The following is a 27,360-nucleotide window of genomic DNA, read 5'->3' on the forward strand; positions in this document are numbered from 1 at the left end:
ATTATTTTGGTCCTCCAAGACAAAACCAGTGGACCTCCACTGAACTATTTTAATAGTCATCCCTCTCCCTCCAATCCTACCAAGGGCAATTACATGCAACTTCTAAAAGCAAGCAGTTAAGTATTACCAAGGAAACGATGATTGTCACAATGCAACAGAATATTAAGGCCAGTGAATAATAACTGAGTATTTATAAATAACACTAATTTCTATTAAAGTTTGCTTTTCCAAATATAACCAGAACAAAAGCACAACAATTCTGTAGTGTACCAAGTGTATATTTCAATTTACTGTATGCAGTCTAACAACAAATTTGGTCATAATTTACCAGATATACATAAATGATTTAAGTAGTAAAAGAAGATTCAGTTCCAAGAGAATAAGTCATACCTTGAGGAAAAAAAAAAAAAAACAAAACAAAACAAAAAAAAGGAAAATACATTAAGAATGTAGAGCCAGGTCCAGTTTCTAAGCATTAAGTGAGCAGTATTCTAATAAAGCAGATTTAGGTGAATTTCAGATATATATATATATTTATATATATAGACAGATCTACCAATTGTAAACTATGGTTTTAAAGGGGATAAATGGGATGAAAAAATCTTTATGCTATACTTACATATTCACAAAGCAGAACATTACTTTAACGTTTAAAATACTTTTTCATTCATATCATCTTTGCCCAACTAATTTCTACTTTGGACCCCACCAGAATTACACATTACTCATTTCAGTCTAGAACAATGAGAATATGATGTATCCTTCAGTGTAAAAAAGGCATCCCACCCACCCCACCCTCCCCCCAAAAAATTAATCATCTGTCAGGTTTACAATGATGTGGAAACTACCAATGAAACAAGTGAACGATAAAAAAAAGCATTTTAATTCCCATATAACTGTAGTTCAAACTTATCTCACCTTCAATCAGCAAAAACAATGTCTTAACATTATGTTACTGTTCTACTGATGTAAAGGACAACAGTAAAGCTTGTCTCTTTAAATACATACCAACTTTGATCAGATGGAGCACCATTAAGATTCTGTCCGTCAAAGCATAGTTCAAAGTTATCCACACAACTAGCATAATTTAGTTACCTGATATAAAATAGGAAAAAAATATACTCATTTTAAAATTAAACAAAGCTGAAAAATATGGTGACCTTCAATTGATTTTTATACAGTACTGTCACACTGGCCTAGCTATGTGTCATGATAAATGCTCTGCATATTTACTCGTTGTGACATAATAGCACATCAGATGTATCGTTCCAATGATTGCCTGAATTAATTTGCCTTAGGCTAGACAACACAGAGGAGTTTAAGATGAAGGTGTAACGCCCTCCCCTCCCTATGAAAGAGGCCTGAAATCATTGGTACAATATTATAAGCTTAGGAAAAAAATCCACATGGCTACAAAAATTCAAGTTTCAATGCCTCCTAGAAAATTTGAAATAAAGAGTGTAGGGAGCATATAATCCTGAAAAGTAGACAACTCAGAGAGCATTATTTTGCTTTGGACTTTTTGTTTGGTTTTTTTTTTAAAAACAATTCCAGCAAATTAAGTCAACAAATGTAATTGGTTTATATTAAACACTAGCAACAACCCATTAAGTACAAAAGAATAAAAAATAGTTTGTGTTCATTTAATGACGAACGATGGGCACAATAGCCTAGTGTCCAATTCACATCACGTAAACTAACCAAAAACCGGACAAGTAAGAAATTATCAACCAAAAAGTTGTTTAATATGACACTTTCTCCATTCCGTGTATTTTTATTCTGTGGGACTGAGGTATACACCAGGGAAGTCAAAAAGTCTGACGAGGGGGGCCTTAGAGAAGGGAGCAAACATTGTAACATCAGTTATCTTTAGCATGACTATCTCTTTTGACTAAGTGGCAGAAGAGTTACCCATGCTCTGATCAGTCTGTTATTTTCATTATTGGTCATTTCTTCTGCAGGATCATTCTGGAACTGATCGATCAATAACAACCTTCTTGAAAATTCAAAACTGCGAAGAAACGGACACTAAATTAATGCCATTATTAATTTCTCCAGTGCTTATCACCTATACCACCTGCCAGCATAGAGCCAAAAGTTTTAAAACCAAATTTCAATACGGTGTTGGCATTATCTGCGATGCATATTTAAATGTTTGGCTTTCACCTATCAGAGTATGGGAGAGGTAAGGTTTGCATGGCAAAGACATGCTTGTGGAAACAAGAGCCACTAGCCCAAATTAGCTTCACTGTTTCACTGACAAAGTACGAGTGGATTTGGGAAAGCTGTCTTTGCATTTCCATACCAAGTTGCAATTTTCTTCATTCATGTTAACAGATACATGAATGTGTAACATAAGTACAGTTACTACTATGTCTGAATAGGACCCAAGTAGCTATATCCTATAAATAATAAAAAATACATTTTTCTTTTGATAACTGACTGTAGATGTGAGGACTCTGTATAATTCAACCAAATGGTTGTATGCTGTACAGTCCTGTGCAAATATCATAAAAAAATTAATAATCCTTTTTTGCTATAAGGCTTTGACCCTACATTTTTCACAGCAACATAACTACCATCCAGCCTGTACCATATTTCGCAAGCCTTCAGTCCAAAAATTCCAAGTCAATCTGTATAGTGTCCATTTGTGGCACCCCGAAGTCATATGCTCTGTCAGTCATCTAAAGGCATACAAACTTCCCCAGATTCATCCCATCGAGACTGGTCATTCTGTTCTTCTACATCATCACCAAGCTCCTCATCACCTTCTCCCACTTCGTTTTCTTCATATTCTTCATCCCTAGGGAAATCTGTGTCCTGCACCTGGTCTGCTCCCTCTTGCCCTCCAGGTTGAGATTTATCTGCACAGTCTACACAAACTCCATAACGTCGTGATCCATGTCTTATTCCAACACTGGCTGCTAGCATGAAAATCTTCTTACACACCATACATTTATACTTTTTATCCTTTTTATGCACCTGTGGAAGAGAAATATTAACAGCTGAAATATGCATATCAGGATGCATTTGCATATAGTACTAGAAAACTATTAATAATAGCAATAATTACTACTACAAAAATTAATTTTTTGAACTCTTCTGAAAGATACCCCAAGCACTGTTCACAGAAAGAGAAGTATTATAGAGATCCATTTTGACTACATGAGCTATTGCTCACAACCAAACTACCTGCTTACTGTTCAGAAGGTAGCTGAATAGCTGCCTGTTCCGAAAGCAGGTGAGTGTTCATTTTATGATTACTCGCTGTACACAACAAGACTCTGAAAGGCACTGAGAACAGTGTAAGCACTTATGTTGCACACAGGATCATAACTTGTTTAGAAAATTGCATTTACAATTTTAAGTCCTAGAAACATTAAGAACAAGCAGAAGTTATTAAATTCTGTGTGAATTCAAAGAGCAAGATCCTTCTTCCATGACACCTCCCTCCCAGCACAACCAAACCCAACATCATCTTTCCATGGCCCTTTGGTGAATTTTTGTCCTGTAGGTAGAGTGAGCTTGTGTGTAAAATTAGAAGGCTGCTGTTGACTAACTTGACTAAACATAAATTTTAATTTTGAATTTGTATGTTACTTCTAGAAGTAACTGAATTCAAACACCATGTATAATAGTTATAATCTTGGAGAAAAATTAAGTTGAATACTTCTTTCTTCTAGCTGACGTTCCCACAACAGATTACAACTATGTGCTTAAATATCTCATTTGAGGTCACATTGAAAAAGTTGCCATTTTAGATAAAACAGAAATTACCACCCAGATGAGGGAAACAAACCAAGGTCAAGATACAAATAGTTACTTTAGCCCTGCTGTATAATCTGTACAGCTGATACTACATGTTTTTTCCTCAGTCTCTAGACTTGTTATGATAATGTTTCCCACAAAGCAGAATGTTTGAGGTGTTTGTTGAATAGAGGGGGTGGGGGGGAAGAGGAAAAAAAAGTGTTCTGACTCCATCAGGGAGAGCACGCTTCAGTTCAAGCACAGGACTGGGCTCAGCTCACTCTATAGCTATTTTCACCCTGTCTGACTTCACCTCCTTTCCTGGAGGGAAAAAAAATCTTCAGCTACAAGACCTGGTCAGATACTGCAGGACAGAAACCTGAAGTCCCACTCTACTCTTCCTGGTAGACCAACTACTGCCCACTGTTGATGTCTTCTCAAAGGAAGAAGCAGTGTAGGTGCTGTGACATGTTGGTATCACCAAGGTGATAACGACCTAACCTCTCACCTGCCCAGCCACAGAGCTGCCCCATACCATCACCACCTCCATCACTGCAGTCACCTACATACACTACAGAACAAAATGTCCTTTCACACTCGGTACCATAGGTACTCCTGTCCCTTCAGGCATCTAAGCCTTCACCAGGTAGTATGAGAGGAGGACGAAAGGCAGCAGTAGCAGGGTAGAAAGATGTATGTCTAAGATTAGAGGAGTCCCATGGAAGATAAGAAAGATGCTAGTTCTAAAATTTATGTAGAAGCTATTAATATACACCTTTCCTACCTGTGGAGCAGTTTAAGGAATACTTGAAATTACTACAGTGGTCTTATAAATATCTTCTAGAATTATATTGTGATATGACTCAGGTTATTATTTACTTTTAATAATACTACTGGCTCTATTACATGATAGCACAAGCTAGAGAGGAAAGGAAGACCTACACCAAAAGCTCTTTTCTGCATCTGCATTAAAACTTGGAAGCTCACAACCACTTTTTCTACTCGCTGAGGAACAAAAAGCCAACTGCAAGGAGGCTATGGAGACTTACAGAACACCTCCATGAGGGAGCAAGGTGGTCCACTGATTCTCTAAGGACTGAGAAAAGCTACCAAAATAGAGAAGTGCAATTTACCCCATTCCATGTACTAACCTATTTTGAGTATCTGCAAAACATGTCGCAAAATGAGTTTTTAAAAGCTTGGAGAAATGGTATCACCTTCTCACCACCAATATGATCTTGCTTTTATTACTCCCCTAAAACACACCTTGGATTTTAGACAGTAAATATTATAATGGAGTCTTACAGACTAGATGCAAAGTACCTACAAAACACCCAAGTCAGATAATATTGTCTCTGGATAAACAGCACTCAAGTCAAATCCTGAGTTATGCAACATACACAGGACAGGTAAGCTCAACTACTGATTATGGTATTGGTAGAATGCAAGTCACAAGGACGCTCACTTTCTACATCTCAGGTATTTTTCACTCTTTCCTAAATCTTAAAGCAGATACTATACTATAGCTCTGTTTAGTTGTGAAATAAGTATTTTGGAACTACCTCAAAATATTGTGCAATTGCTGATTAACAAGGTATCCTCACAGAAAATGGTGCTGCAGCATTATAGAACAAGATGATGTGCTATTTTACTGCAGTAACACTAAGTCAAAATTCCCTTTCATACATATACTGCATCTCTTTATCACATCACTTTCAAAATCATCTTGAAATTATCGCTATTAGAATTCCAGTGACTGTCTTAATTGATACTGCATTTTCCATTAAGAATAAGAGGTATAGTTATCACAAAGAGATGTTTATTTTAATCTGTTTTAGACTAAGATAAAACAATTTACATTATGGCAAATCAGAGAACAGTGTTTCTCCCAACTACCAAAACATCTGAAAAAAACATAAAAACCCACTTGTACATGTGCATATGTACACCCCCCCGGCCCTCACCCCGAGGTTACCTACCAAGGAATGTCTCTTTACATGCTCTCTTCGAGTAAACAGCTTCCCACAGATGTCACAACTGAAAGATCTCACGCCTGTGTGAATGAGCAAGTGTCTCTTTAGTGTTCTTCTGTATTTGGCTACATAATTACAGTGTGGACACTTCAACTTGTTCATGATTAAAGCAGAGGAATCGCCTACAAGATAATAAGCCATCAGGAGAAAAAAAAGTGATGAAACACAAAAAAACTATTTCAATATGTTCTGCCTGGTGCACAAAAATAAACAGGTGCCAAAACAATAGAGCACCCACATGACTTTTCATCAGGCAAATCAGGACAATGCCTGTCTGCAGAAACTACAAATACTGGTAGGTTCTGCATGTATGATCTTACTAGAAAAATACCTACTTGTAACCAAGGAATTTTTACTACAAAGACACAGATCAATTATTTGAAAATAAGTCTTATTTCATGAATCTGAGCCAGTTAGCTACAAGTTAGCAGTATCCCATTTTTTAGAGGTCACCTATACCAGAAAACACTTTATTCTGGATTACAAACCCTCTAGCTCTGTGGCATTTAGACAGTTACAGTCTTCTCTCCCAAAATTCTATTTAGAATTATATGCAGGAACTGCCTGCCAAGATCTGACTCCACAGATAAATAAAAACGAAAGTATAACTAAGCAAGAACAAATATTGACAAAAGGAGTAGGACAGTAAGAGGTAGCATAATTCTGAAATAGCTAAAAAGAGAAGTCAGTGGTTCAGATTTTAGCTATTCTCTACCCAAAGTCTATTTTGGTCTAACAGTAGGGGGAAAAAAAAATAAATAAAAAGAGCAGAAGAAACTTCTGGAAATAGCAATATACCACTTCTCCCTTATGATGGAAGAGAGCTATTTACATATCCTTCAACCAAGGATAATGTAGTTTGCTCAAAGGATACATGCAGAACAGGTTTACTACAGCTGCCTATTACTGTGTGAAATAGAAAAGCACAGGCTGCTGTGACAGCTATGAAGGCGGCCACACAGGAATGCAACGATTATTTTGAGAATAGGGTACTGACTCAACTTATTACAGGTGAATTTATGAACATGATTGTAACCATCTAGAAACATCCAAAAAGCAGTGTCTAAGGCTACATCATTACATGTTTAAGAGTTTCTAATGTTCATGCTGGCAGGGAGAGAGCAAAAGTAATTGTCTGTTATGTGCATGGGCCTGCATGCCTACATCTAAGATGCTTCCTCCCAGGTTCAAAATCCATCATAACATGGAAGTTAAATTTTGCTAATACTCAAAAGTTTGCCTTGGTATATGAGAGCACTCATGCAAGCCGCATGTCACATAATGTCACGTAATGGCTTACAGGAAGAAAAATAAGTTCAAAAAAGGTTTTATACTGCAGTCTTATACACATCAACAGGGGTGTGACAGACAGGCAGACATCAGGGCTGTAAGATATATGGGAATTTAATGGTTTAAGAACAGGCAGACCTCCTAAAACTGGAGTTCTAATCCCTTGCCTGCTAGTGAATTTCACCTTCTGATGACCCAATTTCTCCACTATAAAAACCAAAATATTTAAAGTAAACCATAAACCACATCCCACTAATAGCTCAAAGTTACAGGGAAGAGGTAGGCTTTACTCTTACCCAGTCCTTAAGATCTTCTTTTAACTGAAGACTTTATGTATTTTAAGGATCTAACAATATTATTTTAGATGTGGTGGGGTTTTTTGGTATGTTTTCAGACATAATAATAATTACAGATAATTGCTCACTTGTATTAAGAAAGGTATTAAGAAAGGTTTGACTGAAGAGGGCTTTAGTTATGGCTGCACTGAATTAAAAATCTTTATTGCAATTAAGTTTTTAACAGCAAAAAGAATGCTCTGAGATCTACTTTTAAAGTTAAATATAACTCTATCTTCAACATCCAAGTGTTCAACTTCAAAGCCCATTTATCTGTAGTTAGCTTACTAAGCGGGGAGGGAAAAAAGCTATCATTAAAGACCTCGGGTATCTTCATATTCAGGCACAACACAAGAGCTGATATAAATCACGTTCTGTTTTTACTTTTCCATATACTTGAATTCCTTTTTCTCCCTCTAAGGAAGTACTCCTATTTACATTATCCAGAAAGGCAAATAATATGGAAGAAGATTATGTAAACACTTAATCTTATAAATCTCTAAACAAATTAATCAAATATTACCAGCAGCAACACAGAAGATAAAGAACCCCTATCAGAGGCAAAAAACAACCATCAGATATACTTGCCATTTTCCCAGGCTTCTTTTGGCCAAGATTCTGGCAGCAGTCCGTACTTGAAGTCACTTGAAGTACCCGGCAGCAGTCCGTACTTGAAGTCACTTGAAGTACCTGGCAGCAGTCCGTACTTGAAGTCACTTGAAGTACCCGGCAGCAGTCCATACTTGAAGTCACTTGAAGTACCTATTACAGACACAGTCTTACTTTAGCTTCCTGAGTTCTAATCAGTCATGTCGTTTAACAAAATATATATCCTTCTTAAACTGTGACAAGAAAGCTTCAAACCTTAGAACAGTAATTACAATCTTTTTTTCACATAATCTTCAATTCTGAAATGAAGAAATAACTGTATTCTTAATTTCAATTAAATTAGACATTTGAACTATTCTCCACAGCACCACTTCTCCCCATCCTGAGAAAAACTGAAAGCCTCTTTTTCATAGGAACTTTTATGGTAAGGATATTTATTCCGTCACTATCATCATGACAGGGCTAAAAAGCTTTCCACTGGATTCTCTTTACAACTGCTTTGTGCAGTGACTTCATCTGGCCTACCACAGGCAGTCTAGTTGGTACAAAAGTAAACATTTTCTACTGGAGTTGTGATTTTCTTTATTGCCTTAAAATATCTCAGTGGTATATAAAGTACTTTAAATACCTTTATTTATATAAAGTATCCTACAGCTATATCTGAATCCTTTTTTGAATAATGATCTCCATTACTCTATAACCACATCAATTCAAGAGACCATAATTACTTGGAATATACCAGCATATTTTTGGTCTTTCAGCAAGCTCTTCATGCAGTTTGTACGGTCTCCGTAGCTTTTCTTCCTCTTTAAAAGAACAAAAGCATCCAGAAGTGAACAGTGTCGTAAAAAGAAAAGGTCCTTGCTTGTTTAATTGTCTACTTTTTTAATCAGTAAGAATTGCATGAGTGAATATGGAATCACTATTACACAGCACAGAGAACTATAAATAGTACACAAGAAAGCTGTACTAGGCATTTGACAAAATCGTATTTGTGGGCAAAGACTCTTCTGGCAAGAGTGCAAATCATCTTTCCCCAATCCCCAAGACAGGAGTTCACTGGAAAACATGAACTCATAAATCCATTACTTTCCTCACAGGCACAGGTTGTTAATTAAACAAACTGCAGTGGAAACTGGCAGATTTCCTTTTATTTGTCTGGATGGTGCTCAGGTCCTCACATTGGATTCCCAATGTCACTGTTGTGAAAAGTCTTGAGAAGGGCTTCATAGCAAATAGATACATTTGTATTTTCAAGCCTGAGAGTGTACATTTTAATAGTCCAAAGACTTTTTTCCACTGTCCCTATACTGCTCATTCTAAGGATTTTTCCAGTAAATTCTCTTAAACTAGAATTTCATGCAGCTAATGGTAAGCTGCATACTGAAAGACTCGCAACTTAGTTTTACTGGAAAAAAGTACAGATTACAAATCCTCACAGCATTAGACATACACAGTAGTTTCATTTACTGCTCAGGCAGTGTTACAGTTGGCAGTAGCGGTTTCATCTGCAACATAAGACAACAGTTCAAAAGGAAATCAATTAACAAATAGGAAGCTTATAATTCTATCCTACATTAGACAATGGCAAATGATAAGCAAAGCTGGATCACGACTGCCAAACTAGGTATTCCATCAGAGCTTTTAAAAAGCAGAGCTTGAGTGGATGAAAGAAGAGAAATCCCAGTATTTTAGCTCATCCACCTAGCTATTTCTGTATAGAAAAAAAGAAGGGGGAGGGCAAGGGAATAAATCTCCCTCTCTAAGAAACAAAGTAGGGAGGAAAATTTTTTCTTTAATTTTTTTAGTTACAGACTCTAATAGCTGTTGTTACATCCAAAAGAGGCGAGAAGCCCTCAGACTAATTTGGAACTATGGACTCTGCAATGGCATTTCACAGCAGCTCAAGGAATACAACACAGATACCCTATAGACAAGCCAACTACACATTCCTTTGAGGTGAGCAGCAAAACTTCCTTCTGTAATACAAAAGCAAGGATTAGTGAGGAAGCAGTGTTGTACAGTTCTGGGCAAGAGCAAAGATGACTTGACCTCAAGGCTAAAAGCCTCCAAATTAAAGCAGGCTTCAGGGTCTAGCAGAGAAAAAAGAAAACAACTTTTATAATCCGTTTAAAATATTAGACCTTTTCTTTATAGGTTTTTCCCCTCTAGTAGGGCTGTTCTGTCTCTAGCTGAGCAGTGGAAGATCAGTGATCAAAATATTTTAACCACTTTTTCCCCGCTTATGAGAGGAATATCTGTAAGACTTTACTGCTCACAGATGTAACGTATATGCTGTGTACAGGCAATATTGCATAGTTTCCTTCAAAACAAGCATACATCAAAGACTGACCATAACTAAGAGTTGTACCAAGCTGAGCACATTTGTAGCACTGTCACTTGGACAGTTCTGGATCTAAGGGAACAAAAATTGCATTTCATTAGGAACATTTATGCTCACAGCTGGTATTGAAGTTTGAGGGAAGTTAGGAGCTCAAATCCCTGCATAGGTTTAGATCTCGGCATAAGACTCAGCACAGAGCAAAACAGACTTAAGAGCTGTAGTCTAACGTAGGTAATAGCTACTAAATCTTTCTACCTCCAATTTGAAGAGAAGATCTGCTATAACATAAAAGAACCCCGGCACAGATACCACAAGAGATAAGAGATTGCTACAGACACTTTAGTCTCTGCACAGTACAGAACTAAGTAGATCATAATTAAAGCTAATGCTTATTCTTAGAATAATTCGCTGACCTAGAAAACCTGCTTTCTAGATTAAGCACACATGTAATGTGTTCAAAACAACAAAAAAGGCATTTTTAATGTCTAATGTCTCATCCATACAGGAAAGACATGAATCATATATAGACTGGGAACTGGATGTGCAATACCTAGCCTCTACCAGTTTTCCCCAGGTGGACATACAGCCTACAGTCAGATAAGCTTCTGACTGTACTCGAGCCAATTATAACACATTACGGACCACTGTGGCTCATAACATCACCTCCCATTCCTCCTCCCACCCAGACTACTGCCCCCTGAAATCTGCTTGCAAAACTGCAGATATAGTCATTATCTAACCTATTCCTGTCAACTTAAACCCAGATGATTTTGTTAGGAGACTGAAATCAACTACATACGCAGTTGTACTGGTAGACTGGGGGTGGGGTGCAAATATAGACAGCAGTAAGAAAGATCTTTAAAGAGAAAGAGAAAATAATTAGAAGTAATAATGTTCTGTATCTCCAGACCAGGTCATCTGACCACAACTTTCCTCTAATCTAAGGATACCTTTTTACAATTTAGTCAATTCCTAGAAGGGGTGTAAGTTAATAATTCAAATGTCAGTTAGCTAGCCTCCAACATCTTCCCATTCTTCCACCCCGCATGGAGAAGAGGTTTCTATCAGTAACCTTATCTTTAAAAAACCCAAAAAAAACAAACCCCAAAAGAATAAAAATAAAACAGAATACAAATAAGGTTGTTAACTGTCAGCAGCAAAATTCTCAAGATGTCAATCTGAGAAAAGATAAAGACAGTCTGAAATACAATGAATTGGTTGTGTAGGCTTTTACACAACTAACAAAAACTTTATGGAAGGATTTTACATTCGGCTGTGTTTGTTCTCAGCAAAAAGGATAACCAGGAGTCAGACACATTGATTTTCAGTTTTGAAGGCAAGAGGTAGAGGAGTATTAACCAGAAAGAGAGAATGCATCTGAGCAGAAACACTCTTAGTTTGACAAGTTTTGCTCTTCTTCTGTAACCAGAAATATGCTTATTTTTGGGGAAGAAAAGGAGACATTACTGAGTAGGGGATGATGAAGGAGATTAATGAGAATACCAATGACAGAAGCCAGTGAACAGGTCATTACAGAAAGGGATATGGATGTAGGGTATGCTGAGGGAGACGATACAAAACTTTGCATTAGATACAGTTGTCAGTAATGAACTTTACTTCTGTTTTCTTTATACATACTAACACTAAAAACAGTGCCAAAAGAGAAAAAGGAACACTACTATTCTTCCACCAGGTTTTCTGACATTGACTGCTCATTCAGATCAATTAAAAAAGAGAGAAAGTAGACAGGACAAACAATTAGGCCATAGATATCAAGGATTGTAAAGACAGCAGTGGTAATCTACTGATACAACCTAGACTGCTACTAGAGAGATGGATTTGTTGTTTATGTTAGGTCACATGACAGAAAAAAGAGCACTGCCAAGACTGACATACTGGGAAGGTGAGGGAAAGTGTATTGTACTGCATTTGTTCCCAGAGTGTTCCATCTTTAACCTTGCTTCTGAAAAGGGGTCAAAGCATATTGCTTCTCAACTGCCTCATGCAACAGAAAGCTCAGACAAACTTAAGATACTTTGCCAGTGCAATCTTATTCATACTCTATGTACTGCTCCCAATTGCTTTTTATTTTTACTATGTCTCATTCATGAGAAAAATTATTTATTGCCTTGACTACAGAGGCAGATCTATCACCAACTAACCCTGCCAGATGACCATCAATTGATGACAAATACATTGTCTACTTGCTTTTTCAACTTGTTTATCATGTATTCCCTGAAAAACTCCTCCCTGAGAAAGGGGTGCCATTCACATTTGAAAGCTATTTTGCTGAGCTCTCCCCACAAAGGCTATACCAGTGAAACACAAGATAGTAAGAGCCTCCTTATCCAGACCATTTATTTGTGGGGGAGTTCCTGTTCTCAGTGACCATCACAGACTCAAACAAAAACTCAGGTCTGAAGGGACTTCTGAAGGTCACCTCGTTCAACCTCCTGCACACAGCAGGGCTAACTGGACCATATGTTGCTTTGGACCTTGCCAAGTTTGAAATATCTACAAGGATAGGAGTTTCGATAAACCCTCCAAGCAATCTGTTCCAACACACTATTCTCATGGTCAACATGAGAATAGTACATGTACATAGTCTTCATGTACAACTGGATTTTCCTTAGCAACTTGTGACAACTGACTCTTATCCTTGCACTGCGCACCCCTGAAAGGCATCTGGGTTCATTTTCTCTATAATCACCTTAAGGTGGTAGAAGATGGCAGGTAGATCCCTCAGCCTTCTCCATACTAAATAAATTCAGTTCCTCAGCCTCTACTTAACATGTTCTCCATCCCCCTAACCACCTTAGTGCCCCTCTACTGGACTCCCTCCAGCTTGCCAGCATCTTTCTTTTACTGGGCTGCCCTAAACCAGGCACAGGCTTTCAAATGTGGTCTTGCCAGTTCTGAGTACAAGGGGTATTATTATCACTTCCCTCAGCCTGCTGGCTATGTTCTTGCTAATACCACCGCTATGAGGCTAGCTTTCCTAGGATGCACTACCAACTTATGTTCAGCTTGCTGTCCACAAGGACCCCCTGGTTCTTTTCCTCAGAGTTACTACACAGCCACTCGGCACTCAGCTTGTAGTGATGCACAAGGTTGTTACTTTCAGATGCAGGACTTGATATTTGACTTTGCACAGCACCTTGGGGGTTCCTGTTGGCCAATTCCTCTGTATCGTTGAGGTCCATGTGAACAACAGCCCAGCCTCGCCCTCTAGCATATCAACCAGTCCCACCAATTTGATGTCATCTGCAAATTTGCTGAGAGTACCTTCTATCCTACTATCCTGATCACTGATGAAGATGCTAAACAGTGTAAGACTCAGTAAGCTATTTTCAGGAACGTAGCCCTTCTCGACTTCACTGTCAAGAAAATAACTTAATCCATAAACTTCTGGGCTATGTTGTGAGCTCAAGGGCCAGATCATGAACATACCAAACAAGTCAATTCAAGGATGTACCTCAAGAGCTTTCTCAAGTAAAGTATTCAAGAAATGACTTTCTAATATAAACATTTCACATCCTCTTTTCATCAAGTCTTATATTTAAAGTGTTAATATAAGTTCAAGGAAATATACACCTGAAAGGCTGCATGAAAATCCTAGAGACTGATGGGCATTTAGGATTAAGATCCTTCAATACAGTAAAACACACCAATCATTCTAGATACTCCAGTAACCAAATTAAATGTCTTGGCATTATGTTCTGCTTCTATTTTCTTGCTAACTCTGAAAAAGCAACTGTAGAACAAATCCAAGGAAATCTGACTTGTCCTCGAAGCTGCCAGTTTATCCCTCATGAAGAGGTAAAAAAAGCATCCAATAAAAAAAGAAAACGAAAATTAAGTTTATTCCCATCATACAAGGGTTCTCTACACAGTAAAGCCATTAGTTTCTTTCTGCATCAGCATTAAAAGAACTGCTATTGTTAGCATTTTATCAAATACACATTGTAGCTTGGCAACATATTTTCTTAAAGGAAGAATTAAACGTCAGCTTGAGGGACAGGAAATAGAAATGTCACCATGTATCACTATCAAAGACCACTGATGTCACTGTAGTTGAGATAAATACACCAAGAACTGATATGGGTCTTCACTTGTATTTATTCCTATGTAAAGACATAAGCACAGATACCATCGCTGTGTAGCGACTGTTTTGGTCCAAACAACTTATGCTAAAACAGTTGAAAGGAAATGCTAAGGAGATCTTCACTTCCTGTTAGCTTCTCTAATTGCAGGCAGCCTTACAAGCAGTAGCATAACTGACCAAAGCCCTTGTGTTGAACTGGCATTTCAGTATCATTCATTCCAGACCTACTTTGCCAAAACCTAACTTTGTCCAGAAATACCAAGGGATTCTGTCTTTACGCTGGGCTTTGAAGAAAAGGTACAAGACAGAGGTGCAAATCTGTAAAAAATACCAAAACAAAAAAAAAAAAAACAAACCAACCCTTTCAACAACACCACCACCCCAGATGCTTCCTTGGGAACTCTGCATAATAAGATTGGTGAGTACATGACAAACTAAGCTTGCTGGACTAGCGTCACGCTCTCCTTACAAAGTAATGTGCAACATTACACCCTAAAGAAAGGGGATCAACTCAAGTTACAAGAAAGTGTGTAAAAGACTGGAACCATAATGCAGCTCACACTATTTGTACATGACCTGACCATGAAAAGACAACTGCTGCTTAACAAAGGGGTTTTTTTCCAGCTTTAAAGATCATGTTTTTAAAAATGTCCCCTCAACTCCCCCTGAGATCTGGGAATTCCAGAAGTGACAAAGTTCTGCAATTGTGGCTATGTTTTTACAGTAAAAATGGTAACTCTGATCTTGCTAACTGCCTCATCCATTGTTCCCAGTATGATGGATGAAGCTTATCACTAACAAAGCTGCACCCATCAAGGCTAGTGATTAAAGTGAAATTTTCTGCTAAAGCAGTACTCCTACCAACATGTGTACTGCAAGTAATACAATGAGCTTTAGGGTAAATGCGCATTATAAGCTTTCTATACTACAATATTCCACATTCAGTATAAACTTTCTACTCTATGAATACATTTCCAGTTCGATTTATTTACTGATACCTGCCAGAAACTGGCACAAGTAAGAAATGCTGCCTGCCTCTCTCTTCCACCCCAAAAACCAAATCCAAGGTCTGTACACAAGAATTCCAGCTTGTACAGAGAATAAATGGTTGGGCAGCAAGCAAAACAACTCGGCAAGGACAGAGAACCAAGAAAAGTGAAACTGAAGAAACAGCCTTTTAGCCAAACTACATATCATTTAAAACCTATTCTACTCAGCTACCAACACAAGGGATGACCTATCTCCTCCCTCAAATTTAAAAAAACGCCAAACAAACAAAAAAACCCCCAAACCACACAACATGTTAAGACTTGTAAGCCCAGAGTAACTGAACAGCAATTGATCAGTTTATACTTCCATAAACTCTTACATGACAATGTCACTTTAGCGTAAGAGTGCTCTCACAGGGAGTTATGGTGGTGTAACTGAATTCAACAGGCCTACCAATGCAGAAAACCTACAGGTTAAATAAGAAACCTAACCTTGTTTTCTGTACCATATGGCAGTGAAGGCATAAAGCATATTTTTTTTAAAGCCCTTTAGTGGTCTTTTAGCTTCATAAATATCAAATGGGAATGGACAGGCATGTGAAGACAAGCATATAGGAGATAAAGGGGCTGTGAATAATAACAAGGCTTTACTTTCTAGGGTAATTACAATCTGGAAAAAAGACTTTTTCAACGAAGTTGTATTCCAATCTTCATGAGAGTTTAAAAAAGCTCTGCACTACTCTGAAAATCAGCTACAAACCAAGAGGACCTGAAGTGTCTAAAGTAAAAACATTTTCACAGCTCAGCATGTGATAAAATTAATTAGATTTGATTTACTGAGCTACATCTTTTGAGATGTGGGTGGGAAGCTAGCTGAAGAAATAGCACAGCTAACTTCTGTGGCTGGAGTTTTGCCCCCCAAGTGAATCAAGACATGCAGTCCCTGGTTTTCTTTATTTATGGAGTTGCTGCCATCATCATCACTATTTCATAAATGAAGTATCAGAAAGATCAAATCAGCACTTCAGACTGATAAGTTTTCAAAACTGAACATATTGCCTGTGCTTCAATTGTGCTGAGACAGAAAAAAAACTTAGAGGCAGAAAAAGTTTTCCCCAACCCATCCACCCTACTTGCCTTTTTTTAAAAAAAAAAAAACAACCAACCAACCAACACCAAAAGCCAGTACAACAGTAATATGCAGAACATTGCCTAAAGTTGCAAGGTCTGTGGCTGACCACACCATGAGAAAGTGAGGATCTGCTTGTCTTTGGGATCATCCCTGGAAGAGGTAAATTTAATGAATGGGGAAGATGTTGACCCTTGGATACTGTACTATCTTTAGATGACTTCTAAAAACCTATGGGGCCTTCAATACCATATTACATAGGGATTGGGACAAAGAAGTTAAAGGTCCATTAAGCAATTTAAATCTTTCATCGGGGTATCATCTGGAGATCTGAGAGTCATAGTACCATGGAAGAGTAAGGATAAATGCTTGATTTTCTTATACTAATTTTTGGTTTTTTATTTGTAACTCAGACAGTCAAATGGGGTTTATCCCTACACATGTCCAGATAACTCCATCAATCTTGATTTCTTCAAATACAAAGTTACCTTTCTTTATTCTAAAGTCTGCATCAACTATGTTATGCTGCTCCCTCACATCATGAGGAAAACTGTGACCAGCACTACATTTTTTGTAAGCAGGTTTAGCTGCTGCTTGTATCCTTCTGAAAAGCAGTTGCTTCTAAAGCAAGCTGAATTAAATTCCTTAACAATCCCCTATGGAATCACTCAGGAACCTTCTTGTTCCACAAAAGGGCTGTTTTCCTCCTGCCCTTGTTATCCTTCCCCTCACCCCCACCCCCAACATAACGTGTGACACAGCATTATCTATCCTGAAAATCACAGTAACAAATAATCCAGTGGTAGCTCCATAAAGCTACTGGGATATTACATACAAGTCTTCTTAAGAATCAACACAATCAGCTGTCTAAAACATAAGCAAATCTTCACAATTGTGTTCCGAAGCCTGAAGATAGAACAACTTCAAAAAACAGACACAAATGAGAACCAAATTCAAGAAGTGATAAAAATTTATAAAAAAAACTAACTATGAACAGACATTAAGAATATGATGAATGTGAATCACTGAGCTTTTATGAACTGAAACTAAGAGATGCTGACTGATTGCACTGTTATTTGCACCATGGTAAATGGTTAATTGTAGGATGCACCACAGCTGTAAACAGCAAAGACATTTTTCAGCAGATTAACAACTAGAAGGGAAAATAGTAAGATAGGCAGTAACATACAGTGTGAAGAACACAGCTTTTAAATTCATATAGCTAAAACTGGAGAAGGCTTGAAAGCTTCAGTAAGAATAGGTAAATGAAGGAAGACAGTACATGCAATTTTAAAACTATCTCAACTTCATGGAGTTTTTTGAAGCTCACCAAAGTGCTACTTTACAGGGAAGGTGTTAACACATTTGCTTTACTAGGACAAGAGGGGTAGCAGATAGTTCAGAAAGCTTTTATTGCTGATTACTTAATACTTACCTAGCAGTACCCAGCTGGAAAGTCCATTTACTACAGAATTCAAGGTAGTGGCTTTTGGGGTACCTTTTTGTACTCAAAGGAGTGTTCTCAAACAGGCTTCCCTTCCACCATATCTATGTATTTCTTTCCCCTCACAAAAACACCAGATGACCCAAAACCATAATCAGGGACACAGCAACTCACTTTGCATGTAACTGGACATCTCATAACCACAGCTGGTGTCGGTTATCCCCATCACCACATGACAAAGCGTAACAGTAGAAGCTCATTCTTCCCTTTTAGCAACCAAAAGGACAGCACACGCCTTAACTTTCATCGTAAGATTTTACTATTCTTTCTTTTTCTTCTCACAGATTGTCTTATATTTATTCCAGAAAGCATTTTCTTACACATTTTTAACTTCCAGTGCCTATTATTTTCAGTAGTTTTTCATCTCCACAAGAAATTTAATCCACAACTAAAAAGTTACCGTATAACCTGCAGGTTACTCTACAACTCATTCTTGTCATTCTTCCAATTCTCCACTCCTCCCTCTTTCACCTTTTCTTGGGCATAGAGGGAACAGTTAAAAGAAGAGTGTTTAAGAGGGGAATCTACCTGCAGACTGAAGAAAAAGCTAGCCAGCAGCAGAGGAAAAAGAACACCGAATGCTGAAGCACAGACTACAGGTGAAAGTAAGCTATACCAAGCCCTACTTCCAATATCTCTTCTTGTTTCAAACAATGTGCATGCATGTAAGAACTTCATAAAAGTAAAGGTCTTTTTATGAACATATTAGATATGGCTTCCAAAATAGTTCTAACACCAACAGAAAATGTTGGTACTTTCAGAGTACAGTATAAGTTGTCCCACGGAGATCATTAGTTGACACTATTTTGCAGTTCCATAAAATAAACTCCCTCTGGCATTCACAGAGCTTTCAATGGTTTTAGACAGACACCACAGCACAAATTCAGTGTGCCCCCAGCCTCTAATACAGCTCTTTTCATCAACAGATGTTGCATGGATGTATTTTGTAATTTAATTCTTTAGCACGAGTTACTGGAAACCTTTGTGCTTCTGTCCAAAAAAAATTGAACAAGGACTAAACTTGTTTAATCATTACTGCACTGCCCATATCCTCCATTATTTCTTCAAGAAAGCTCCACAGCACATATTCAAGTTCTGCAGAATGCAAACACCAAGTATTTATTTCTGTTGCCAGGGACATCATTTAGTAGCCACACTCTCTTTGGTATTTCCAACAGTAAAAGAGGTTGAATATCTACCCCATGTAAATCAGAAATAGCAATCACATGCTAAATTGTGTTAGAAATTTGATGCTTGTACAATTAACATTACAGGTCCTCAGCTCCTGCTCCAGACCCTCTGCTGCCCTTTTTCATGCCACTGCAACTAAGCGTGTATTAGCAAGTAGTGTAGCCCAGCACAGGTAGATTTGTGTGGGTGCTGAGGACTCAACATCCCCACTATACACATCTAAAGGTGTTTTACTTAAGGCTAGATCGAACCTGGTGCTGTGGACTCAAGGCCTGTTAGCAGCTGGCATGCAATAGGCATGTTTCTGAAACACAGCTTCTATTTTCATTTCAGTCAAAAAAGAAACCCTGTGCAGTCTAAGAACGCTTAAAAAGAAAGAGAAGATCAGGAAAGTCACCTTCCAAGTGCACACTCCCAAGCTGAGCTACAAAGCTAAAGTAGACCTACCCACTGAGTTCAGAGATGAAGACTAGAGATAAGCAAACCCCCTGAAGCATTTACAGACTGAATGTTAGCTCCTCAGCACAGCTGCTCCTCCAGAGCTGCTCCTGTTGTGCCACGCTTCTTGCTAACTACATGGACGTACCTTGTACTGGCTGCTCCTGCTGACGTGCCAGATGTACATGTCCATAGCTCCAGTCTGCATCGCTATATTGTCACATGTCATCGTGGTGCTCATGCATATACCCTGGTAGGGTACAGCACAGCGCAGAGCCACCACATGCCCTCTGCTGGACTGCTGTTCCTTCCTTCCTTCTCTCCCCTACTGCCTCCTCGCACCTCAGTGGCTGCCAGCCACACTGACAGCATCTGCAGCGCTGCGGGCAGGGGCACTGCAGGGCCCCAGGAGAAATGGCCTGTCCCTGCCACTACTGAAAGGATTTCTTTCAGCCTTGTTTCTAAACAAGTCTGGGCATACAGTAAGAAACTAAGGCCATCCTTCCTTCCAGCCATCAAAACAAATATAGGTTCCTAGGCCCTCACAGAACTCAGGTTGCTTTGAAATTTCTGGTTTGCCACCAGAATACAAAAAAAATCCAGAAATATTCTATACTCACAGGTATGAGTGCTTCTTTTTTTTTTTTTAATATTTATTTTTAATTTCCCTCTTAATTCTACCCCTTGAAGCTGAGAAGCAGAGGATATCCACAGTCCCTTGAGGTTTGAAGGAGGCATACATTTTAAAATGCGTTAGAAACAGACAGATCTAAAGAACTTTGTTCCAGCTATGTCTCAAATCCACCTTTAATTTGACTTCTAAATCAGGGTAAGTTTTCAAAACTGCTAATTCATCTAGAAGTGATACAGGTAAATGGTAGTACTTCAAATATATAGTTCAACTATTTGTACAGTATCATCATAATAATCATAATTTAAAAAATAAAACCCAGACCTTTATTACATTGCCCCAGTTACACCACGAACAGTCTGTTTATAATTCTTTGTGTGACCATATTTGTTTAACAGATATTTAATCTTATTCTAGCATTTACATTAACCATAAACCCTTAAGGAAAAAATCCTATGAATTCAGTCACTCTCAGGATTTGTTTAAAGAATAGTTCAACAAAAGATATTCCCTCTACTATATCTCTCTCCAATCTGTTTCACAAATCTGCTTTAACAGTTTCTATTATACTAGCCAGGATTACTCCATTTTGCAGCTTCCCAGATGTCCCTACAATAAACAGCATGGGAAAGTTGACCTCTGTTTCTGGGTGACGCTCAGGTGAGGAAGATTACCAGAAAAACCTTTTGCTAGTGTAGTGAAGGGAATTATAGAGGTCCTTCCTCTCTGTGCAACCAGCTAACATTATTAACCACCAGTTATAACTCCTTGATTTTGTGCCTCATAGAGACTACAGATTAAATGTAAATGTAATAATTTTAGTTTCTACCAGCTGGTAAGGATCCCCAACTCAAGCATCAAATGCAAACAGCATGTTATATACAGCATGGCACAGCACTGTCATTCCTTTCTCTAGCCAGACACACTGCTGTGCCCTGTCCTGATTTTGGCTGGAATAGAGTTAATTTTCTTCCTAGTAGCTGGTGCAGTGCTGTGTTTTGGATTTAGTGAGAGAATAATGTTGATAACACACTGATGTTTTAGTTGTTGCTAGGTAGTGCTTACCCCAAGTTAAGGACTTTTCAGTTTCACATGCTGTCAGTGAGGAGGTGCACAAGATGCTGTGAGGGAGCGTGGCCAGGACAGCTGACCCGAGCTAGCCAAAGGGATGTTCCATAGCAGAGGGCGTCATGCTCGTATATAAACTGGGGGGAGTTGGTTGGGGGCCGGATCGCTGCTTGGTCAGCGGGTGGTGAGCATTTGCATTGTGCATCACTTGTCTTTCTTTGGGTTTATTTCTTTTTTTGGTTCTATTCCTTTTCATTACTATTATTATATTTTATTATTGTTATTATTACATTTTTGTTATTAAACCATTCTTATCTCAACCCATGAGTTTTACTTTTTTTTTTTTTTTCTCCTCAATTCTCCTCCCTATCCCGCTGGGAGAAGGCAGGAGCAAGCAAGGAGCTGTGTGGTGCTTAGCTGCTGGCTGGGGTTAAACCACGACATGCCCCAAGGTGGAGAATCAGATTACTGATTTAGTAACCTGATTGGTGTGCTGACTTTAGTAAAATATCCTATCCAACATACCTTTATAAAAGTCATGTACTTTATTCAATAATTTAGTTTTCAAATGACATGATTGACATTAAGCAATATTTACCTGCTTCTTCTTTAATAAATGACAAATCTTCTTCTGGATATGGGACTGATGGTTGCAACACTGAGCAATCTTCTGAGTTCTCTTCAGTATTAGGTGGTATATTATAAATAAACCTCTTTGCAGTTTGGTTTTTCCTTCTTGCTTTTCCAGGTTCTTGAACTGATTGTCCCTGTGCGCCCATGTCATTCCATACGAAAACTTTTCCCTCACCTTGAGATTCATTTTCTGCCATTTCAGGTGAGCTGTCCTGGACCCAACTGCAGTCATTCATTTGGTAGCTTTCCATTTGGCCCTCGTCAATAGAGTAACCATCATTCTCAGTTTTTATGCTACTTGCCAAGTTGGTAAGGTTTCGTGTTGCCCAGAAGCTGGCAACTTTCTGATCCCTTGGAGACAAGCCATCCCTGCTAACAGATCTTCTGTTGTAATCCACGACAACGGTCTCTGGAGCTTCTGATTTTATACTTATGTTTAAGGCATCTTTAATGAAGTTGCGGCAGGACTGGACAACCTCCGTCATCTGAAGGTAGCTGGCCACCGACATCACTTCAATGGCATTTTGGCTCGTAAGCACGAGGTTACCAGAATATAAGAAGTCCAAGATGACAGAAAAACCTTGAACAGCAACAACGTCTAAATAGGTAACAGTGGTTTGGTTACGGCTTTCTTTGTTTGTAAAGCAATACAGAGTCTTAAAGAAGCGGCTGCCTGCAACCAGGATGTTCTTGTGAGCTCTGAAGACCCTCCCACTCACCACAATATTAACATCACAAAGAATGCCTTTCTTCCTCTGCTCGTTGAGCTCTTGCAGGAGCTGATAGCAGTAAGAGTTCTCATTTGGCCTGCTGTTAAAATCACAGTATCCTTCATTGTTGAGTTCTGATGGTAACTCTGACTCCTGCAATTAAAAAAACCCACAACTATAATTAGCTCTTAATAAATGCTTTCCTTCATCATCCAACACTATGATAAGGATATGAAAATAAACTTAAGATAATGTTAATCAAACGATTTTTTTTTATTTATGTTCTTGGTCATAAAGGGAGGCAGGAATTTATAATTAAAAAAATATTTCTGAAAGCTAAGAATCACAATCTCATTCTGCACCCTCCACCCCCAAATGTGAAACAAAAACAGAACTAGCAGAAATTGCCTTGAGGGCAAAGGAAGTGAAATTTTGGCCAAAAGGAAGGAAAGATTTAGTTTAGTGTGAAGTACTTGTTTTTCTTAACCCACATACATTAAAGATTCAGGAGTCTCTCCTTCCACAGATTTAACCAGATGGTTCTCACATATCCAACCCCCTGTTCTTCCCTAGAAATCTCCACTTAAACAGGTAAGTAGAACCCCGATAATGGATTGTTTTCTCATGCTGAGATGAATACATGAAGATTAGGTCTGTATCTCCCCATCCGTCTCATATGTTTTAAAGAAAACATATTACTTAAGTAGTTAGCAGATATATTTCTTACACAGTTCTACAAATTAGGTATTTTTTCTTTATTTTCTAATTACGACAGGTTTAGGATTAAATAGCTATGTGACATGACAAGCGGACAGAATACTTCAGGTGACCAAACAAAACTTAAGCTTCCATTACGTTATTTAACAAAGACTTTCTCGAATCAAGCTTCACTGAAACTTTCCAGTAGCAACACCTTTAACTGGTACATACTTATTATGAAAACAATATCTACTTGTCTCTACAACTTTTTAAAGACATGATCTCAAACATGGCATGAAAATTTTGCTAAAATTAGCATCAGACAATCCAACACCAAGAAATTAAATATTAATTCAGACAGTGCAAGGCTGATAAGTAGTAAGATCTGAACTGGATTTTAAAGCATTTAGAAAACTTATAACTGACATTTAGGCAATGACGATTCAGAGCTGCTACAAAGCAGCAGCTAGGAGAAAGCAGAAAACATCACAGACTTGCATATCTGAGACCATACTTACATTGAGTGACAGTGCTGCCATCAAGAGCAGCAGTGATGACAGACCCTGTTTTATACTGGATCTCTAAGACTCCCTCTCTTCTTCTCTAGCAAATAAGAACGGTTCAAAACTGGCTGGCTCCAGTATGGTTTAGGATGAGAGAAGATCAGATTTCACAAATTATATCATTATTTTCTCCTCTCATTTTCTAAAACTCACAGATTTGCGGGCAAGAGGTATGATTAAGGCTTGACTGCCTCAACATTACAGGTCAAAATCAGCATTAACAAGGTAATGTTAATACTGTCATGAGCCCATAACCTATACTGGGCCTAAATGTTGCAGCAAAGTACTACCTTTGATTTGGGACTATGGCAGAAAATGGGTATATCTAAAAAAAAAAAAAAAGTCACTTTCTGCCACACAGGAATTGGTGTATTAAATCAGTACTCACCTCAAGCTATAATCCCAGTGTGGAACACTGGGATGACAACTGAGGCTGTAACTACATCCTCTAAAATGGTATTTACATCTATAAGAAACAAATAACGCCCAGTATAACCAAACCAGAAACTGTACCATTTCAGCATCTCCTGCAGAGAAATTTCATTTGCCATCACATTCAAGTTGCTTCTAAATCTCTACCCTTCTCAGAAAAATGCTTCAGTGAAAAGAATAGGTAAAAATAAAAGCAATTAGGCTTTTAAGTGAAAACAAGCAACAGATCGTTGTCCAACCTTGTCTTAATTTTTTCTGCGTACTCTCTGACATACCCAAGTATTCCCTCAGATCAGAGCTCTGAAACATGCATATCCCAAACGTGTGACAGCTAGATCTATTGTTCTTTAAATTCTCAGCAGATTTTGGATCTGGACTAGCTTCCTGTCACTCCAGCAACAGAGCACTGCGTAGTTTCAGAACACCAAATTACACTGACTTTGGATCAGATTAAGATGAAAATTATTGTACCCTAAAGTGTTGTCACTCTAGTCAAAGTCAATCATCATTGACTTGCACCGCACACAGTGAATGTTAGGTAGATATTATGATAGCTGACAATTTCATTTTCTGAGAACCTGTTAAACACTACATAAAATTTAAAAATAATCTGCCGTAGGTTTTTTTTTTTTTATTACAAATGTCTGATTAAAGAATGAAGAGAGAGTACCTTTTAACTGAGCATGTGTATGTATCCAATCAAGCTGATGAAGAAAGAAATAGAGCTTTACAATGTTTTTCTTTTTTGTTTTCTGAAGAAAAAGACAAGCCAGCATGGTAAAAAGGAGCTGCAGATCACAAGTGTGCTACATAACCACAAGACTGAAGTCTTCATTATGAGAAGATCAGAAGGCTGAGTGAAAATAGGAGACATTATACAACTAATGTCCAAGCTATAGGTGTGTGTGTTGGGGAAAGAGATTGTTATTACAGCTTTACAGAAATGGGTGCATAAAGATTTTTAAACTAACTGTAATATTGGAAACAACTGTTTAACTGCTAGTATAGAACCTACTATACCTCAAATGAAATGCAAGTCCTGACATCTGAACAGTTATCAAGCCTTTGTACACCAAGTTTGACAAATAGAATTAACATTTACTATGAGAAAAACGCAAAAAATGTAATATCCCTTGGAGAGTTTTAAACATCTCCCCTTCGTACAGAAAAAGTACAATACAGTTCAATAGGAGGTAAGGTACAGAAAATAATTACAGGAAATCAAAAAGAAGTGTATTTTCAAGCTTCTGTTACTTATGTTGTGTTCATGGCACATCATCATAAGAGTACTGTTTTTCTGATGAGAACCACAAAGTAATGATATTTGCTTAGATGTCAATTACATTTGCAGAATACAGACCAAATATTCCAATTACCTAAGTTATCTCAACACCAAACTACCTTATCCTTTAATAGAAACTAGTAAGAAATCGAGAATAAAAATCAGGACTATTTCAGTTTTATTTGTGGAATCTACACTACTCTAAATCTGAAAAGCTTCTCTCTGAGGTGAGATTAAGCAGCAGTCTAACAGAACAGAGACTGCTCATGGAAACTAAGATTGTGCTCAGTTTCAGACTCATCTGAATACACCCAAAGATAAACGACTATTTCATATGTGTAATTCGCTATTTACACTTCCCTAAAAGCTAATAGGAGCAGAAACATATGATCAAAAACTGCAACTACAAACTTGCTTTTCTTTCTCCTCCTGTGCTGTCAGCACACTCTTGTCGCCTGGGTGCAAGAACAGTGAGGGGTGGAAGAATAAAAAAAATTAAAAAAAAAAAAAAACAACCAAAAAAACAAAACACACAGAACAAACCCCAAACCAAAACCAATCTAACCATAGATTCCATCTCAGCTGTATGTAATGAAAAGTAGCTATGCCACATTTTTGTAATCCCTTCCCCACTACCACACCTTACTCTACAGCAGTTCCCTATGCCCCCAAATTAATTCTTATCCTGAAAAATGGATCCTCTAACAAAAACAAGCTATCAGGAACTTCTTAATTTCGCTCTGTAGTTGCACGTGCTTATCTCAAAATATGGTCTTATCAGCTGCACACATGATGCTCCACTACTGTTTTACATGCTATAGCATCACTCACAAAAAACTCAGCGATTTAAAACTGTTCCATTAAGTGCCTAACAACCAAATTATAGTCCTTGCTCTGAAGGCCTGACTTCCTCCCTAACTTTTTTGCTCTGCTAAGAGTAATTCAAGAAGTTAACTTAGAACACTACAATGTAACTCTTACATCTGAAGTACGACTTCTATTCATCACCACTCACATAAAGCAAACAACTACAGTTCACATGGAAAAAACAACACATCAAAGGCCTTCCTCCTTTTGGAGAGCTTCTGCTTTAAACCAACATGACTGTTAGGCTGGAGAAAGCTTTTCTGGCAGTACTTCCAATGCTCAGCTTCAAATTATGTCCAGAGAGAAAATGCTTTAAGAAGCTGCTTTCAGGGGAGGAACCCCCAGCAGCCAATAAATCTGCATCTTATGGAGCTAAATTAATCACGGAATTGAAATCTTTTGCAGTGATTTCCCTGGAAGTATCTATTTCTTAAGATTATTACAACCCAAGAGTCCGTTTATTAAAAAAACTAAGGTAGTTTCAAGCTGATTGTATGTTTCCTTAAGCTTTAATATGGAGACAGATTATTTTAAAAACTAACATAGAAAAAAGTCAAGATTTTTCTCTTAGAAAGAAGCACCGACTGACAGCTCAATACCCTTGAATTACAGCAGCTGCAACCACTTGTGATGTATTTTGGCATTCCAAATTAAATGTATCCCAAAAATAAACCAAAATCATCACTCATTTCTTCATGAGCGTAATATCCAACAGACCTATAGAAATTTCCACTGCTTTACTGCCTTAACACCTATAATTT

At 37.9% G+C, this 27,360-nt stretch overlaps 1 protein-coding gene across 2 annotated transcripts in view; it reads right to left on the reverse strand.

Annotated features, from left to right (window-relative positions):
- Positions 1–257: 257 nt before the first annotated feature.
- Positions 258–27,360, reverse strand: part of ZBTB10 (zinc finger and BTB domain containing 10) — a 30,755-nt gene continuing 3,652 nt past the window's right edge. The window contains exons 2-5 of one of the 2 annotated variants that reach the window (XM_074816881.1): positions 22,012–22,909; positions 7,994–8,167; positions 5,727–5,800; positions 258–2,982 (exon numbers count right to left, since the gene is read on the reverse strand). In XM_074816881.1, the coding sequence (XP_074672982.1) occupies positions 2,677–2,982; positions 5,727–5,800; positions 7,994–8,167; positions 22,012–22,909 (1,452 nt within the window). In that variant the 3' untranslated portion in view covers positions 258–2,676. Of the gene's footprint in view, positions 2,983–5,726; positions 5,903–7,993; positions 8,168–22,011; positions 22,910–27,360 lie in introns of both variants that reach the window. The other variant, XM_074816874.1, reaches the window with a different exon arrangement.

Source organism: Strix aluco, chromosome 1 (assembly GCF_031877795.1).
Source record: "Strix aluco isolate bStrAlu1 chromosome 1, bStrAlu1.hap1, whole genome shotgun sequence".
Lineage (NCBI taxonomy): Eukaryota > Metazoa > Chordata > Aves > Strigiformes > Strigidae > Strix > Strix aluco.